Source organism: Ursus arctos, unplaced genomic scaffold (assembly GCF_023065955.2).
Source record: "Ursus arctos isolate Adak ecotype North America unplaced genomic scaffold, UrsArc2.0 scaffold_24, whole genome shotgun sequence".
In the NCBI taxonomy this organism is placed as follows: Eukaryota; Metazoa; Chordata; class Mammalia; order Carnivora; family Ursidae; genus Ursus; species Ursus arctos.
In genome coordinates, this window is record NW_026622919.1 from 1938981 (window position 1) to 1955868 (window position 16888).

At 57.7% G+C, this 16888-nt stretch overlaps 1 protein-coding gene across 6 annotated transcripts in view; it reads right to left on the minus strand.

Annotated features, from left to right (window-relative positions):
* The window catches only part of RPTOR (regulatory associated protein of MTOR complex 1), a 329837-nt gene that overhangs the window by 39284 nt on the left and 273665 nt on the right, over window positions 1-16888 (minus strand). For all 6 annotated transcript variants that reach the window (XM_026483938.4, XM_057317686.1, XM_048227109.2 and 3 more), the window contains 4 exons: window positions 11754-11871; window positions 10697-10837; window positions 10290-10448; window positions 1910-2028 (listed from right to left, as the gene is read on the minus strand). In XM_026483938.4, coding sequence (XP_026339723.2) covers window positions 1910-2028; window positions 10290-10448; window positions 10697-10837; window positions 11754-11871 — 537 coding nt within the window. The remainder of the gene's footprint in view (window positions 1-1909; window positions 2029-10289; window positions 10449-10696; window positions 10838-11753; window positions 11872-16888) is intronic.

Below are 16888 nucleotides of genomic sequence, written 5' to 3' on the forward strand. Positions count from 1 at the left end.
CACAGCAGGCACAGCGATCGCATTCTCACTCCTTGGGTGTGGAGTTGCTAGTGGACTATTTTTAGGTGAGTTTTTGTGCTTACAAGTTTTCTCATAAATATTAAAAGTAGTGATTATTATTACACGTGACCCTGACATTTGAACACCTGTAGCTTGAAATTTCCTTCTCGGTGTTATCCCCAAACCACAGATGGCAGCAGTGGTGTGAGGGAGGCTTGGGGCCGACGCGGTTCCCGGGGGTTGTCATGGTCTTCTTTGTACTTGTACGTGGTTTGAAATTTTCCATAATAAAAACTACAGGCAAAACGCAAACCCCAAGCCTGTGTGGAAAGGGGATATAAATACTTGAAATGAGGCCAGAGCTCTTGAGCTGTGTGGGTTCCTGAGCTGGTAGCAATTTCTATATTTGAATACAGAATTCTATGGGGTATTCCGGAGTAATAAGGCTATTTCGACTACGATGAACAAAAATCTGCCTTCAGAGCTGAGTATCAAAAATAGGTCCATTTCTCTGTAAACTGAAATGTAATCCCCTCATTAGTTACTAGAGTAGAAAGTAAGACATTTTTTGAAATTAAATTGAAGACAAGAAAATGTTTTCTTCATCTTTATGCTTCCAGATCCTTCAGTAGCAGTGTTTCCTCTTAAAAATAAACACACACAGACACACATACACGCACATTCAGACTCTCACACACAGGCTGCATTGTGCCCGGGCAAGGCTTCCAGGAAGCATGGACTCGACAGGAGGCCCATTCGGATCTCTGTATCTCCACTTGGGCGTGCCAGGCGTGTGCACTGGACGAGCGTGTCAGTCTAGATCAGCACAGCAGGCAGAAAGCCACCGGCCACTTCTAAGCATCCACTGCAGAGTGCTGTTCTAAAGGCATGGAAGGCTAGGTTTCTGGTTGCTGCAATCCGCTAGCGTGGCTCTGCCTGCTAGGAATGTTATGCATACGGTGTTTAATTACCATAAAGTGGGATGAGGGGTCTCCGGCTCACGGCTACACACTTGACACATAATCCAAAAAGGCATGGAGACGTGGTTTCTATGCCTTACAGGCTAGAGAGAGATTTCTAAGAGGAATGTATTTGACGTCCTGACATCAGGTCTACTGCGATGAATTTATAGTCATTACATTTTAAGATTAGTCACTCAGATTATATTTTTAAATAATTCAGATTGATTTTTAGTAAAGTTAAATACATAAAATGCAGTGAAAAATAAAAATCTAAGCTAAATACTGGTTTCATCATGACCAGATAACCAAGGGTGGGGGGTAGGATGACTGGGGAACCTGATGGACATGCTGGCCATGGCTGTGCTGCCCACAGCTAGGGGGCCATCCTATGCCTCAGAGAGAAAACTCGAGGCACCTCTGTGTGTCACATGCTTTCATGCAAAGGTAATAACCTCAGCTTCCATCTGAAGAGGCTGGAATCAGAGGAGCAAGCTATACTCAGAATAAATAAAAGGGACAGGATAACGAAGATAAAAAGAAGTATCGATAAAACAGATCGTAAAAAGCAACAAAGAAAGAGTAACGAAACCAAAAGCTGGTTCTTTGAGGTTTCCTGTAGCCAGAACTGTTGTGAGTGAGAGGAGTCATAAGTCAGTGGTACTGGGAATGAAAGGGGACATCACTACAGACCACACAGACCCTGACTGGATCACAAGGGTAACGGCAGCCTTTACCTAATGTCCTAGTGCCCCGATGCCACTAAGTCAAAGCAGGACGGCGCCCCAACTGAAGGTACCCGTAAACAGAGGTCAGGGTATGCTGTGAGGTGCTTGTCGGAAGTCTGTCCACCACGGTGTAGACCTGACCGCATCTGGGGTTCCCCACATGAATATCTACAACTAAGACCAGGAACTCTCGAGCTTCACCGGGAACACCGTCACTCATACCTTGTAGGCAATGCTGTTGAGCACCTTCATGGCCAAGTCGGAAACATCTGGATAGGGGTCTGCAGCCAGATGCAGTAAAACTCTCCAAATCTGAGTGTAAACACTGTTAAAGGAAACTCCTAGGAAAGAGAAATGGGATGTTTTAGTAATAAAATAGCTGCCCGTGTGCTTGGCCAGCTTCTGAAGACTTAGCTGCTGCCAGGAACGGACACTTTAAAGAGCTCGTGTTTTGTTGTCTGGTCAGGGCCCCAGAAATTCAGGAATCCCAGCTGGTAAACAGGCTTGATGACTTCATCTCCTGAGACTGGATCTTTCTAGAAGGAAAAGCAAGTTAGAAAAGGCTGGCCTTCCTTGAAGCCCTGGCTGACTGGACAGCACTACCTAGCTCCCGCGAACCATTTGATTTCATGCCTAGGTTTCAGGCGCCGTCACGGCCTACATGAGCTGCAAGTGTTGGAGTGATGGATAGGAGTCCCGTGTACACCTTTCTTGCATTCAGGCTGTGTTCTGGGCTGTGACTCACTGAGTCTTGTCCACACACCACATGCAGTACTAGCCTGAGTTCCCAGGAAATCACAAAGGGTGTGCATGACATGACCCAAGCCCTCCCGGTCCCCACCAGGCCACACAAGGTCCTGTCCACAAGGCTGGACACGACGGCAGATGAGGCAGGACATAAACCCAGACAGGGTGCATCATAGACACGAAGGAAGGGATGTCACCGAGGGCCTTACCCGCGGGTCTGTTCAGCCCTATTTAACCCTCACGATCTCAGCCGCTGCCACTATCTGGGCGTCACAGAGGGATAGTGAGGCCTAGTGTCCGAAGGATGAAGGATTCAAATGCCCACCTGTCTGACGTTTGGGCCAATGCTGTGTCTACAGCACCGCTGTGGCACCTGACCATTCAAATCAAAGGCGGGTTGGAGGAGGCGCAGGGTGACGCTCCCTAGCATCCCTCAGCCTACAGCCGCTCCCCAGGAGGCAGAGGCGGCACCGTCTCATGCCCGCACAGCCGCACACCCTTCGCCGCAGGGATGGAGAAAGCCCCGCCCCTCTTGAAGTGGCCTTGCGGCGACCACGGCTGCGCTGCCCGGGAGGGGAGGTGGCGTCGCGTCAGGTGCGCGCCGTCAGCGGCCTGCTCTAGGGCCTGCGTGTGTGCAGGCGGCGGCTCATGTGGGCTTCGTGGCCCTGGGGATCAGACAGGGCTCCCCTCCGGGGACCAGGGCTCCGTATGAATCCGGACTTTGGTTGGTGAGATGTCAGCTGAACACACTCTTGCTTGGAGGGGAGCCTGAGTCAGGGTGAGTGACCCACGTGCGGACATGTTCCCCGCACACTTTAATTTAGAGACAGGTACGGATGAACACCTTTGACCCTGACTCAACGGCTGTGGGACGGCCAACCAGATTTATGACCAAAGTCTGAGGAAGCTGTTCGGTAAAATCAGCCCAGAGACTCCGGCAGCATTTCCTAAAATCCACTTTTGTATGGTGGCATGGTGCCTGCCAGCAGGAAGTGCGCCCCGCACGACCTAAGGACTGTTTCCACAAAGACGTGGCTCCCATGTCAACTGCGCAAGAGCCGCGGGATCATGACCTACAGGGACCGTGCGGTCACTTTCACGGAGGCAGCCTGCTCAGAAGGGAAAGGAGAACAGTCCCCAAGGGGGCGAGGGTCCTCGTCATCACCACTGACCCGGAGGCTCTTGGGAAGGCCCCTCAAACTCATCATAGCCAATGTGTGAAAGTCTACCCCCTCCGTTAGTTTTGGGCTCAGCTTCCCCAAAGCGTGGCCACCATGGGACAGAGAGCGGCAAGGGGGCGCGCTGCAGATGCCAGACCCCCGCCACAGCCTCAAGCACCCGGGGTGGGGAGGACGGGGACGCAGTGCTGAGGAGCCTTGTTACCCGTGTGCCGATACAACAGCAGACGCCCGACCAACCAGACCCTCGCTTGGCGGTGCCTTTGGCGCAAACACGAGGAGGGGTACGGGGCTGTGGCGGCACAAGACCAGCCCCAGTGGGCGAGGCGCACCATGCACCCAGGAAGGGTGGGGACCCGCTGGCTGCTGCCATCCATCGTGAACTTCGGTTTTCATCACTGTTGTGGCCTTCCTCGCAAAAGATTTCGACTTTGATACGACAGTTGTGATTCGACAGAGAATGAAAAGGCTCTAATTTTTGCCAGGGTCTTTGGCCGCACGAATGGTGTAAGTACTTGCTGGTGAAAACATGAGACTGGCAGAGAAGTGCTCGGTGCGTTTTACCCCGTCCCTCAGCGCGGCCCCCACGTCCTCGGCCTCCCCGCGCCCCGTCCCTCCGCACGGCCCCCGCGTCCTCGGCCTCCCCGCGCCCCGTCCCTCAGCGCGGCCCCCGTGCTCCCTTGGCCTCCCTGCTGCACAGCCGTCCTGCTCCTGAGCCTGCTGCTAACCCAGCCCAAGGCTGTGAAGGAGCGCAGCAGAGGCTGGAGCCCCAGGGGTGCCGCAGGACGCGAGTCGGCCCTCCGGGAGCAAGGAGTCCTCCGGGCTGTGAAATGCTCAGAAAGGGCGCCTGCGTCTGGCACTCACTCAAAACTGCTTCCTCACGAGCGCGGAGAGCTATTTCCACGTCTAGACCAAAAGTAATAAAAGATCCTAACTAATGGCTTTACATTTATTTTTCAGAGCAACAGCTACAACTTTCCAAACAGCGTAAGATGTAGGAAAACTTGCTTGGAGCTCTGTGGCCAACTCTGGATCCCAGAAGTCCCCTGGGCTGGCTGAGCCGCTCGGGGAAAGGAGAAGCTGGAGCTTGCCACTTGTTCCCTGGGTCTCAAGGGTCCCCGACGCGAATGCTCTAGGGGCCACCATGGGCCGAGAGCCTCTGCCCCATCCAGCAACCGGCACCCAAGGCCTGGGGCCAGTACCCTCGTCCTTTCTGTGACGCGCCCCCATCGCTGGGCTCCCCCTGGTGATGGAGTCCCTTCAGGAGCTCCCTCGCTTCCTCCCTCTGCCCACGGGAGGCGTGAGCATCCTGGCCCGAGGCCCCAGGATGGAGCCCTGCCTAGACCGGGCAGCCACCCTGTCGGCATAATCCTGTCCGTGATGTTCCTCAGGGTCCCTACAAGACACACGTAATAATGGCCTTTAATCAAGGGTTGTGGCCATAAAAATATAAATGATGTTGTGCCGTCAGAAAACAACGCCGTTCGCTCTCTCACCGCCGTTCCCCGGCAGCAAGAAATCAAACTAATGGGCTGTAAAACCTTCCCTGGGATAGTGCTTGGCTCCGCTGGCGACAACCGCACTCCCCCTCCTCCTGGCTGATGGGGCCCTGCACTCTCCCGGCCCCTCTGCTCTCCGTGCTCAGAGCTTGTGGCTGTGGGGTCCCGGGGTTACTGGGGGCTTACGAAGGCCTCCTCTGTTAGGACTTCTCGAGGTCGTGGGGAGACGCAGAGAGAGAGGGAGGAGATGCTACTTTCTGGCCAGTCATGATACAACAGGGACAAGTGGCCTCAGGCTGAGCAGGGCCCCCAGGGCCAGTGGGAAGCCGGCCCTGCTCACCAGGCCTCCTCCTCCAGGGGTGTGGGCAGTGCCCGTGGCTCCGACTCTGTCCTTCTGCTCTTCTCTGTTCCCCAAGGGCAGCGGCCATGACCCTGGGTTCTGAGCAGGAACTTGGGCCCAGCACTAGGCACACAGCCAGGTGGGGGCAGGCTCCGGGCCGGTGAGAGCTTGAATCCTGGCTCTACCCTCCCAGCCCAGCTCCGGCTCGGATTCGTCACTATGGGAAGACACTTCAGGTGGCATCAACGGTCACAAAATTTCAAGGAGGTGCGATCGCTCCACCTTGGCCAGTGCTCTGATCTACAACTAGCAAGCCCTTCAGGGGTGAGAGTGCTCATGGGCGCCGCAGTCTGGTCCCAAATCCCCGGAACAGAAATGACCCCACCTCACTCCCTCCAGGCTGTGACCCACTCCCGCAAAGAAGCAGAGTGACCGTCCCTGCCCCCCAGGACCCGGGGCGTGGAGCAGGATGACTGATGGGGCTAGGGCGGGAGGACGGCCCCGGGGCAAGCACGAGGGGCCCTCTCTCCCCACCCTTCCCACTGCCACCTCTGGGCACTCTCCAAGGGTAAGACTCAGAGCCGGAGGGGCACGCAGGGCTGCCTGCAGCACGTGGGATCAAGAAACGGCAGCTTCGCCAAAACCGAGTAATAAAGATGGCGAAGTCACATTGTGGTGAGTCAGGGACCCCCTCCCCCCTCCCCTCGTGGGGACACAGAATATCGCCGGCAGGGAGGACCAGACGCTGCTGGTTTGGAGAGGCATGCGGTGAAGTCAGAGAGGTTGTCCGCACCTCGCTCAGGGACCAGTGTCCAGCCTGCGGGCGGAGGACAGCAGTGGGCGCAGGGGAGGGCTGATGATGACAGTGGGGGCTGTTTGCAGGAGGAGCAAGTGCGATTTTCACGGGGGCTTCTGTGTTTGGCTGCCATTGGACAAGCCTGGCAGTGTGTAGACATGTGGGTAAGATCTGAGGGGGGTCCTGGCATGCAGTGTGCTGAGACCGGCCCTGGGGTGGGGGGGGGCCAGAAATGGGGAGGACCAACAAGGGGCCCACGTGGGAGTCAGGCCAGATGGCTGGTGAGTCAGAGACACGTGGGGTTCCAGAGGTGGGGGACACGGAGCCCGGGTCCCAGCACAACCCTACAAACATCAGGCTGGCATGCTTCAGGAGGTGGAGATCCCGGCGGGGTCAAGGGAAGCCCAGGCCCCTTCTGGGGAATTTGTTCCGGGACACACTGCACAGCAAGCAAGACAATGGGGAGTACTTGCAGCGACAGAGCAGGGAGGGGGCTGGGAGGGGACCCGGAGGGGCTGGCGTTTCGGGAAAAGGTGGGAATAAATGGATGTCCTTAGGTTGCCATGGTTTTGAGAATCTCTTGCAATATTCAGTGAGAGGCTAGAGAGATTGCCGTCCTTTGGTTGAAATGAAAAAAAAAAAATGTCTTTAAGCAGGCGAGAGCTGCAAGCAACGGGACTGGGTGGGTGACGCATTCTACGTGCGTGGCGGACGGGAGCGCTATCTCATGGAATATGCATGAGGTGGCCCGACAACTCCAGCTCATTTTAGAACTTTTCCACTCAAGTTCCCAAAGATTTGACTGATATGCAGATAACACTCAGCTTTCTCCGGGAATCAGAATTTGTGAGCAAAAAGGTAGGGGTGATAGGACTGCCAGCTCTCTGGAGGAAGACAGCAGGCAGGGCAGCGGCGGGAGGGGCTGCGCCATGCGGGCTGGAGACCGACAGTACCTGCCTCTTCCCTGGCAGCTGCCGTGTTCTCCGGCCTGACGTGGCCTCCGATGACATTCTTCATCCTTACACCGCCAAGTCCTGCTTCCCCCGCCAACACCCAGGACAAGATGGTGTCCACTCGTCAGAGAGCAGCACTGTGTTCCAGGCAGGAGTCCCACCTCAGGCACGTAGCATGAGCTCCACACTTGCCCCGCGATGTGGCCCAAACACTGCGGCCGGCACCTGCTGTTGCCTCTGCCAGCATGTGTGGTCTTTAACACCCCGGAGAAGGGGACGTGCCGTAGACAACGGGGACCTTCTGACGAAAGCTCTCAAGGGTCCCCTGGCGACAAGTGACTTCAATCCTTTTTGCGACTTCAATACTCCTCATGTTTCTGTGAGTTCAAAAGCCAGGTGTGACCGTTTTGACAATTTCTTCTCTTGACGGCCAGCCATGTGTGTGATCAGGGGGCCGCAGAGTGGACTCGCACCCTTGAGCACAGGCTGTACTGGACGGCAGGACGACAAGGCACCTGGACGCGTGCTGCATGGCAGGACGCGGTCGGGAGGAGGCCCCGAGGAAGGCAACAGGGAGGCCGGTCAGGAGGACCCTGCAGGAGCTGGTGCAGGGGGTTGCTGGCCTGGGTGGTGAGGCCAGGATGCAGGGGTGAGGGACAGAGGAGTTACGGATGACACCTGGCTCTGGGCCAAGGACCCGCGTCTGCTGTGGTCCCTGCAGTGGAGGTGGGGTGGGAGTGGAGATGCCCAGTGTGTGGACCATCTTCAAGGTCTGTGGCGTTTCTGCGTTTCTTCTTCCATGGTGGCGTGATAAAAAGCAAAATAATGTTTTGTGACTTGTGACTATTTCATGAAATTTGCATTTCAGTTGAGAAGTAAAGGCTGATTGGAACACGGCCAGATTCATTCGTTCACCTGCCACCTGTGGCTACTTCTGCGCCATCTGCAAGGCTGAAAATGCGCACGATCTGGCCTTCCGCAGAGAATGTCTGCCGATCCCTGCTCTGGCGAGAGGGTGGGAGGCGGAGTCGCCCTGACTCGGGCGGGGAGGTGTGGCGGCCGAGCTCACCTGGCTGGCGGGTCAGAGCCACCACGTGGTGCATTTCTGTCTCTCTGAGTTTCCCCCGTTACTTCATATTTTTCACTGTAGACATATACACAAAAATACTAATTCAGATTCATATCGATCTGGGTTTTAAAAGAGTCCTGGGGGGCCAGCCTGGGAACTTAGCCACCACACACGTTAATTCTGTTAAAAGAACCTGTTCTAGTTCAAAACAGACACCTCGCAAGTGACACTCGGATTGTCAGCAGAACCCGCCTTCATGCCGAGCTCGGCCCGTGCCTTCTGTGCACTTGGGATATTTTAGCAAACAACAAAACACACAAATCTGTGATGTTATTTCTCAATTTAGATGGATAATTCAAGTTGGTATTTTTGAGCTAAGTTCTTGGTGGGTGGGTGTGTTTGGCAAGCAGAGATCCCCTTCTGGTTCCTGCCACCCTGGGGGGTGCGGTGGCCACGTCTGGAACCCATGGCCCGTCCAGGCCACGGTGGGACACTACATGGACTCGACCTGCAGGAACTACGGCAAACGTTCCAAGGCTTGTTCCAGCAGAGGGGCAGACTGGTGTGGTTCACGCAGGACCCATGGCCTTGCCCCCTCCAGATCATGGCCAAAGTCAGAAATACCACCATCACCACGTGGTGTGGACAGCATTAAGCACTAGGGCATAGGGTTCACCATGGAAATAAGCCAATGACTTAGAACGGACACGAGGGGCCGACGAGGGGCAGACGGGGAAATCACAGATGTGAATGCTGACGCTGGAATGCAGGAAAAGGTGTCAGTGCACGAGCTCTTTCTATTGTCAACTCCAGAAATGAAAACGAACCACAGGGAAAAGCAAAAGAAAAGACAAGGGAATAACGGAACAAAGTTATCGGAACAAAACATATAGATGTAATGAAAAAATCGACAAAGCAAAAGTTGGGACTTGTAAACACCAGGGAAATGAACAAATGTTTTGCGGGGTGAACCGTGAACAAGGAGCAGAAGCACACAGCAACAGGAGTACAAGGGACCCGCGTCCAGAGACAAGAGAGGCCACAAAGTCAGGAGAACGCTCCGCACAGCTCCACGGAGCGAGAACATTCAACGGAAGCCGGCAACTTAGAACAACGTGAGATGCCGAAGCTAGCCCAGAAGAACCAGCCCCAACCATGCTGTGACGGCTAGAGGGAGGACTCACGGTTGGCCCTCCGCTGACAGAACGGGTAAGTCAACCCTGGCGGACGGGGAGGGGCTGGCGGAGCAGTGGAAGGGAGCCCGGCACAGAGAGAAACTCACGGGAAGGAGCCGAAGGACAGGGTTCCTGCGAAGTCTGCGGCCTGTAAGGGGCACTGAGTGCTTTGGGGGTTCACAGACAGTAAGAGAGCATGGACCCCGTGGACAAGCTCTGGGGATTCGGCTCTATTTGTGATTCCTTACGTGAGGAACGAAACACACAGGGGGGCTGTACGCTAGTGTCCCTACATTTTTACATATAGAGTGTTTCTTAACATTAACTGAAACTCCAGCTGAGGCCTGGGACACCATGCTGGGCGGTCGGCGTGGAAAAGACCTGCCGGGCTGGGTCTGGCCCTCGTTGCCAGCGCCGTCAGACGCACAGTCACACGGCCAGGAAGTGGGGTGGACGCCCACCTCCCCGTGAGGAGGGAAGAGCATGCTCTAGGTGGGACGTCACCCTGCCCGTTAGGCGTGGACGTCCCTGCTCTGTGCCTCAACAGATGAGGTGTCTCCCGGGCAGAATCAGCGCACCAACGGCCACTGGGCTGCACAGACAGAAGGTTCTGGCAGCCTTCCCACACAAGCCCAGAACGGCCTGTAGCTATCACAGAGCAAAGTTAAAGCGACGGAAACTTCCGTCTGCCCGCAGCACACATCCCTCTCACCTCCACACTCCAGTTAATGCTTGTTCTCCAACTGGGATGGTCCCCATGTCCCGCGACCTGGCGTGCACTGAGGGCGAGCCCTGGGTGCCAAGACGGCGGGTGGGGGCAGGCGGGGGACGGGCGCCGCACTCACCGATGAGGGAGTTGAGGGCAGAGTAGGAGCTGACGCGGCGCATCTTATCGATGGTCTCGAAGGACAGGATGTACTCCTCGTTCTCGGGGCTGCCCAAGGTGCTGCTGGCGCTGCTGCTCGTGCTGAGGTTTCCGGGCGAGAACGCCACCGAGCTGCCCGCTGCCCAGACAGCACGGCGGGGGGTCGTCAGGGTGGGCGCCCAGGGCGACATGTGCGCCTCCCACACGGTCCGCCCCACCCCCAGCTGCATCTGCAGTGGCGCCACGGTCAGACCTCAGGGCCAGCAGATGGGACAGCGTGACTCGCGGTCAGGGCAGAGAAACGGGTGGGGCCCCGGTGTAAGTAAAGGTTCAGAAAATCAAACCCACGACTGTCCCAACCCAAGGACCCGATTTCCAGCATCTCACATTCTTCTGTCAAGCTCAGATTCTGCAAAGATTTGTTCAGGCTTCTGGCGGTGGTGACGGCACGAATGTTTCCGTAGGAGCTCACGGAGCGGAGTCTGGGGGTGCACGGGCTGTCCCGCACGGGGGTCAAACTCCCACCCTCTGGGAGAGAGAAGAAGAAAGAGTTAATGGTGGGCTTTGGGGGGGCAGTGCACCCCGTTAGCCGCGGGGGGGGGGGGGTGCTGCAACAGCACGTGACAGAAGCTCGCACCCAGACCAGCAGGCCCATACTCAGGAAGGGCCTCTGACACACGTGTGTCCAGTCAGCTGGACAAAGCTGGACACGTGCACGCCGGGCGAGGAGCGGAGCGTATGGAGCAGACGACCCGAGCCCATGCCTGCTGTTTTGCGGGGTTGTCGTTAGACCTTTCAGAGCAGGACCGGCGACCGGGGCCGCCCTGAGGGCAGCGCCAGGCGCTCTGTGGCTCCGCCGTGGGCCGCTGCCCTACAGACAACCGCAGAGCGGCGGCTGGCTCAGTGCTGCAGGCCCTCCCCTCCGCGGCCCCTGTGCCCTCCTCCAGCACACCAGCTGTTTCACTGGGCAAGTTCATTTTCATTTCCCTTCTCTGATGTTCTAAAAGCAGTAATGCTTGTGTTATTGATCACGAGCCCTCTTTCCTGCAGAGAAGGCTGCGTTCTGGGGGAGGGGGCAACCCAACACGAAGAAATAGAAATCCAGCAAAAAGGACAAATGGGAGAAAAGGAGCTGCCTAACGTGACTCATGAGCAGGAAACCGGCAACAGCTCATCACAGGAAGAGCTGACGTGCGTGTCCGTGAGCCCCCACGGCACACGTTCCGCTACCCTTCAACATCTCCATGAGTCGGATTTCCAAACATGGTAAAAGGAAGGAAAAGAGCCAGAGGGTCGGTGTGGCCCCTCCTGCTGCCTTTCTACTCTGCTAAGTGCCTGGCAGGACGGGAGTCACAGGGGCCACTCGGAGTGGCGGTGAGCTCAGGCCCTGGCCCAAGGCAGGGCAGCTGTGGTCCTGACCTGGGGTCCCCGCAGGCCACCGTACCTGTGGTTGCCGGAGAAGGCAAGGGGTAGTTCTTCTCCTCCTCCATGAACTGCAAGGCCACCGTGCAGAAATTGCTTTCATATTGAACGACAAGATGACTCAGAGCCACCACCAGCTCCTGCCGAGAGGGACAAGGACAATAACGCTTACTGGCGGCTGGCAGACGATTGTGGGAAAGCAGGGAGGCTGAGAGTTCACGCCGAGTGCTCAAGTCACCACAGAAAAAAGAAAGGTTAAGATACACTCTGCACTCAATGTTGGCAGTGGGGACTGGCCCTTCCAGGGATGCACTCGGGAGTGTCCAGAGGGAGCTGGAGCCTCCGGACAAGCAGTGCGGGCGGGATCACTACACGCCAGCGGCACAGAGCAGGTGTCCTAGGGACACAGGTGTGAATGACACCCTCTGGGGGGGAAGGGCAGATCAATCCTGGGACCCTATGTGTTGATTGGACCCTGCCGCTGGGTGAGCCGTTTGAATTCTGGGTGTGTTAAAGCAGAGCACATCTGACAAGCCAGGGCATGCTCTTTTTATTAAATGCAAAACTTGCAAAGATACATTAGTTTCCGGTCCCCGAAAGGCAAGGAAGTTCCACATGACCCTCAGGCCTGACTGCCCAAGGAGATAAGCACAGTAGGTCTGTCGCATGACGGCCTGAGGACCCCTGGTTTGCATGTAGCTCCCTGCAGCCCCATGCTGGGGGAGTTCTGCCCACGTGCCCGGCTCTGCATGGGGCCTGGGACCCCCTTGGCGGCTGCCCCCTCCTCTCCTGCACGGGTCTCTCTCACCTTAACCCCACACAGCCCTTCACCTCCCTCCTGTCACGTCTGTGCACTGCACTGCTCCCAAACCCACCGCCAGCATCCCCCCTCCCTTTAAGCTCCAAGCTGGCCCTTCCTGCATTGGCATAGCATCTTTGCCTAAGTGCTCCCGTGACCCCAATCTCAGTGTGCCCCACAGTCTGCCAGCACCACCCCTTCCCATTCAGCCCCCCACTGGGGACTCCTCGGCTCACGCCCACAGAACTGTGAACGCCCAACCCACCTCCCACCCAATCTGCCCAGAGTCTGACTGCACTGAGTCCCCCGTGAGTCTGCTCATGCCCACTGGGGACACCTCATCTGGCACTCACTGCGGCGCCTAATGCTGGCCCACTCCCCCTGCAAACCAGAGCACATGCCCGGTGGGGTTGCCCGCTGGCCCCTCCCAGCAAACACGTAGCCTGTACTGTCTTTGAAGAGCACTGACTCCCCTTCACTCTGATGCGGGGCGAGAAAAGCCTGTGCTGGGCCCTGGAACATTAACTTGCACCCAGGTCCCTCACCCTCTGATGCAGGGAATGCCACCCAAAGTCAAACACTGAGTGCGCTGCCCATGCCAGTGGCTCTGGACCAAGCACATCCTGCTGGGGTGGCGGCCACTCAAGGTGGCTACTGCTGGCCACGGATTCCTGGTGTACATCTGACCACAAAATACAGATGCGTGGGTAGTGCTGGCAAGAGTGCGCAGGCTGGGGCAGAGGCCAGGGCATTCTCAGCTTCTGGAAGTGGTTCAACAGGGGCACCCTGGCACCCCCGAGGCACATGGCCCAGCCCCCCCCGGTACTCCCAGACATGTGGCCCAGCTCCCCCTGGCACCCCTGAGACATGCGGCCCAGCCCCCGTGGCCAGCAGCACCTCTCAGCCTCATATGGCAGGGTCAGTCCCACCTTCTTCCCAACCTCCTGCCTGCTCACACACAGAACAACAAAAGGCCTTGCCTGCCTGGGTCCTGGCCACCCCTGCCCCTCGTGCCCACCACCCTCGTCTTAGCACGGATCCTTGAAGGTGCCACCACTCTGGCTCCGGGTCTGAATATTTGCGTTCCCTTGGCCTGGACAAGCCTCACCAGGCGTCCCCAGCCCACCCCATGTCTCCTTCAGGCCTCTGCTCAGACGCCTCCCTGAGTGCCCCACGTTTGTCCAGGGCTCCCCCAGAGTCACACTCCACCTTCGCCCTGCTTTCCCTCCCTCAGAGCACGGTCGCCCCCTGCCATGTCACACATGGATCTGTTCAGTCTCCAGCCCGCCCCACCTCCAGGTGCAAGCTCTGGGGAGAAGAGCCAGTTCAGTTCCCTGCTGGGTCATCACAGCCTGGCCACCCAAGGCCCAGCACACCGGTGCCTAACGAGTATAAGCCGAATGAACGGAGCCTCTCCCTTCTCATACATTCTAATCCTTAGCCTGGGGCTCACTTTACGGAGCTGTCACAGGATTCAGGGACATCACGCCTGGGCACCTGAACTGCCCCAAGGGAAGTCCGGCTAATGCTCATTTGGTTGCGCGGAAGGTCGGACCACGTCCTGGGGGCCTCCCAAGGCCTCCTGCTTCCTCTTGCCACCTCCTTGCTTCCTCCCCTGAGGGCCGTCCTCGCCGCATGTCTCCAACGACAAATTACTGGCTGACCTCTGGGGGCCCATGGTCACGGTGTGTCAGCCTCGGCCCCATAACGACAGTAAGACAGAGCAGTGTTCAGGGAGCATGTTCACTCCAACATTACACCCTCCAGGCTCGCGTCCGGGAGAAGGTGCTCTGGCCCGGGCAGCTTGTCCCCCTTTATCTCTAACAGGGACCTGCGTCTTGGGGCACCGATGGGGAAACAGCCTCTGAGGCTTTTCAACAGTCTTGTGCTGGGTCAGACGTGCAGGCAAGGGAGGTGGACGCTGGGGGCTGGTCCTCTGTGGGGCTGTGGTTACAACTACAAACAAAACTAAAAACACAGGGCTGCTAAGGCGGACGGTGGCGAGGAAGCCGGGAGCGCGGACCTGTGGCTGGATGGGTGACATACTTGCACCCCCCGCCTGGCCCTTCAGAGGAGGAGGGGGCGCTGGCGGACTGGACATGCTGCACTTTGTCCTTCACGACAGGTTCACGACCAGAGTGATCTGGGAGGCGACACTCTGCTATCAAACGCCTCGTCTAGGAAAGGATACGCGCTATGATAAACGGAAGTCTGCTCGTCCATATCGAATGCACGTGACTTTATGAAAATCCCGCCACACATCCCTGTGTCTCTCCTGTGCTGCAAGCAGGAGCGTACCAGTGGCTGGCGGCCCACATGACCACTGCCCTAGCCGCAGGTCACAGCCAGTGACCCTGACCGGGGCCCCGAGCGGGGTCTCCCGGACCAGCAGGATGGGCCCGTACTCCCTCAGGGTGCCGTGCGCCATGCCAGTCCTGCCGCGTGGCTCTGGACAAGGAGAGAACCAAGCAGCCGGCGGCGTGGGGGTTCTGCAGACAATGAGGGGCCCTGTTCTGAGCCGGCGCCACCCCCTCCTCAAGGCCTTCCCCGCCGTCCCCGCCCAGCCTGCGTCGTCTCTGTAACTGCTGCCCTCCTCCCCAAACCTCTGTGCCCCCACGTTCCCATAGCAAACATCGCCTTGTTGACTTACTTCATAGATCTGCTGGGGGCTGTCTCTCTCCCCTGTCAGAGCGAAAACTTCCTGAACGCGGGGCAGGGTCCCAAGGCCTCCCCTAGTACCTGGAGTGAGGCACTCAAGCATTTGCTAGAAGAATGAAGTTCTTCATTGCTGTGAGTGCAGGCACGGCCCTCGCACACAGGGCCTAGAGACGATGAGCCACCGCCCTCCCCCTCATCCCCTCGCTGCCCCTCGTGCCACTCGCTGCCACAGCCACCCGAACGGCAAGCAGCCCCCGGGCACACCACGGTCCCTCATACCCCTGGGCCTCCTCACATACTCCGCCTGCCCTACTTGCTCTCTCTGCCCCTCATGTCCCTGGGTCCCGGATGCTCAGGGACGAGCTCCCACCTGGGGAAGCCTTCCTCACCCCACTTCCCCGGCGAGGCAGGGTATGCGCCACTCTGACCTGTTCCAGAGAGCTCTGCACCCACCTCGGAGGGCCTGCATATTTACGGGCACTCTCTAGCCCCACTGCTCGTTCCCGTGTCTGCCCCTCGAAGGCAGGCTCGTCGTCCACTCTGCACACCAGGGCCTGGCACGCACGAGCTTGCACGCTGAGCCCAGGATGCGGGAGCACGTGGGAAGAAGAGCCGTCCTCCGCCTCCAGATGGGGCACACCCCTCATCGGTGGGTTGGGCTCGGACATGCAGCCACCCCCCTGGGATGCAGCCCCCAGGCGAGGCAGACAGCAACGTGTCCTCAGGAGAGACCTGGCTACACCTGGCACAGCGAGTAGAGTTCAGCCAGGACCGGGACCCCAGGGGCCACATCAAGGTACTCGGGGATGTGCTCGAAAGCACAGCAGGCCCAGGCATTCCCATGGCTTTGCTGGCCACTGTCCTGACACTGGAAACTGAAAGGGACATTCTTCCAATTTTTATTAACGTTATTTTTAAGATTTTCTGGAAAGAAGGAAAAAAGCGTTCCTTCTTTAAAAGGGATTTTAATGGACAATTAAAGAAACCACTACTTTGCTGCTCTGATCAGCGGCTCCGAGGAGAGGTGCTTTGCTGGCGGGGCTGCAGGAAAGGAGCCTGTAATCGAGAACGCGCAGCCCAGTAAAACAGGGTTGACGTCAGGGCCGCGTGTCACGGTCCTAGTGGGATACTAGGTAATCGGCACATGAGCAACGGGCTAACCACCCCCTGAAGGGAACGCGAGACAGATTGAGTCCTCCCCTGTGTCGAGTCTGGCTGACATGAACTTGCCCACACTGTGTCCCTCCCAGGAAATCCAGTGGGGTCCAAATGTGCAGAAGGCCCCAGGCCACACCCCGGCCTCCCTCTCCCCGTGCGGTGGTCTCGGCCCGGCACCTGCTTGGTGCCGTGTGAACGCGTGCCGCCCACGGGAAAACCGGCTCTGCTGCACGGGCAGCCTTCCAAGCTCGCAGAAAGCCTCGCGGGTCCCGGGGCGCCTCTGCCTGGGGGCGGGGGGCGGGGGGCATCTAGCTGCGCCGGCCAGCTTTGGACAGGGGCGTGAGGTCTCGGACGGGAATCCGTGACATTGCTACATCTGAACAGACAAGTAAACGTTTTCAACTTTATCAAAGTGTTTCGTTCAGCCGCTGACAAACACGGGGGCGGGGAGGGGAATACACTACACAAACCTTTCCGTCTGTCTGTGGGTGTCTACTGCTCTTTTGAGTCTCCATCATGTGTGTAAGTGTTGCTCCCAGGCA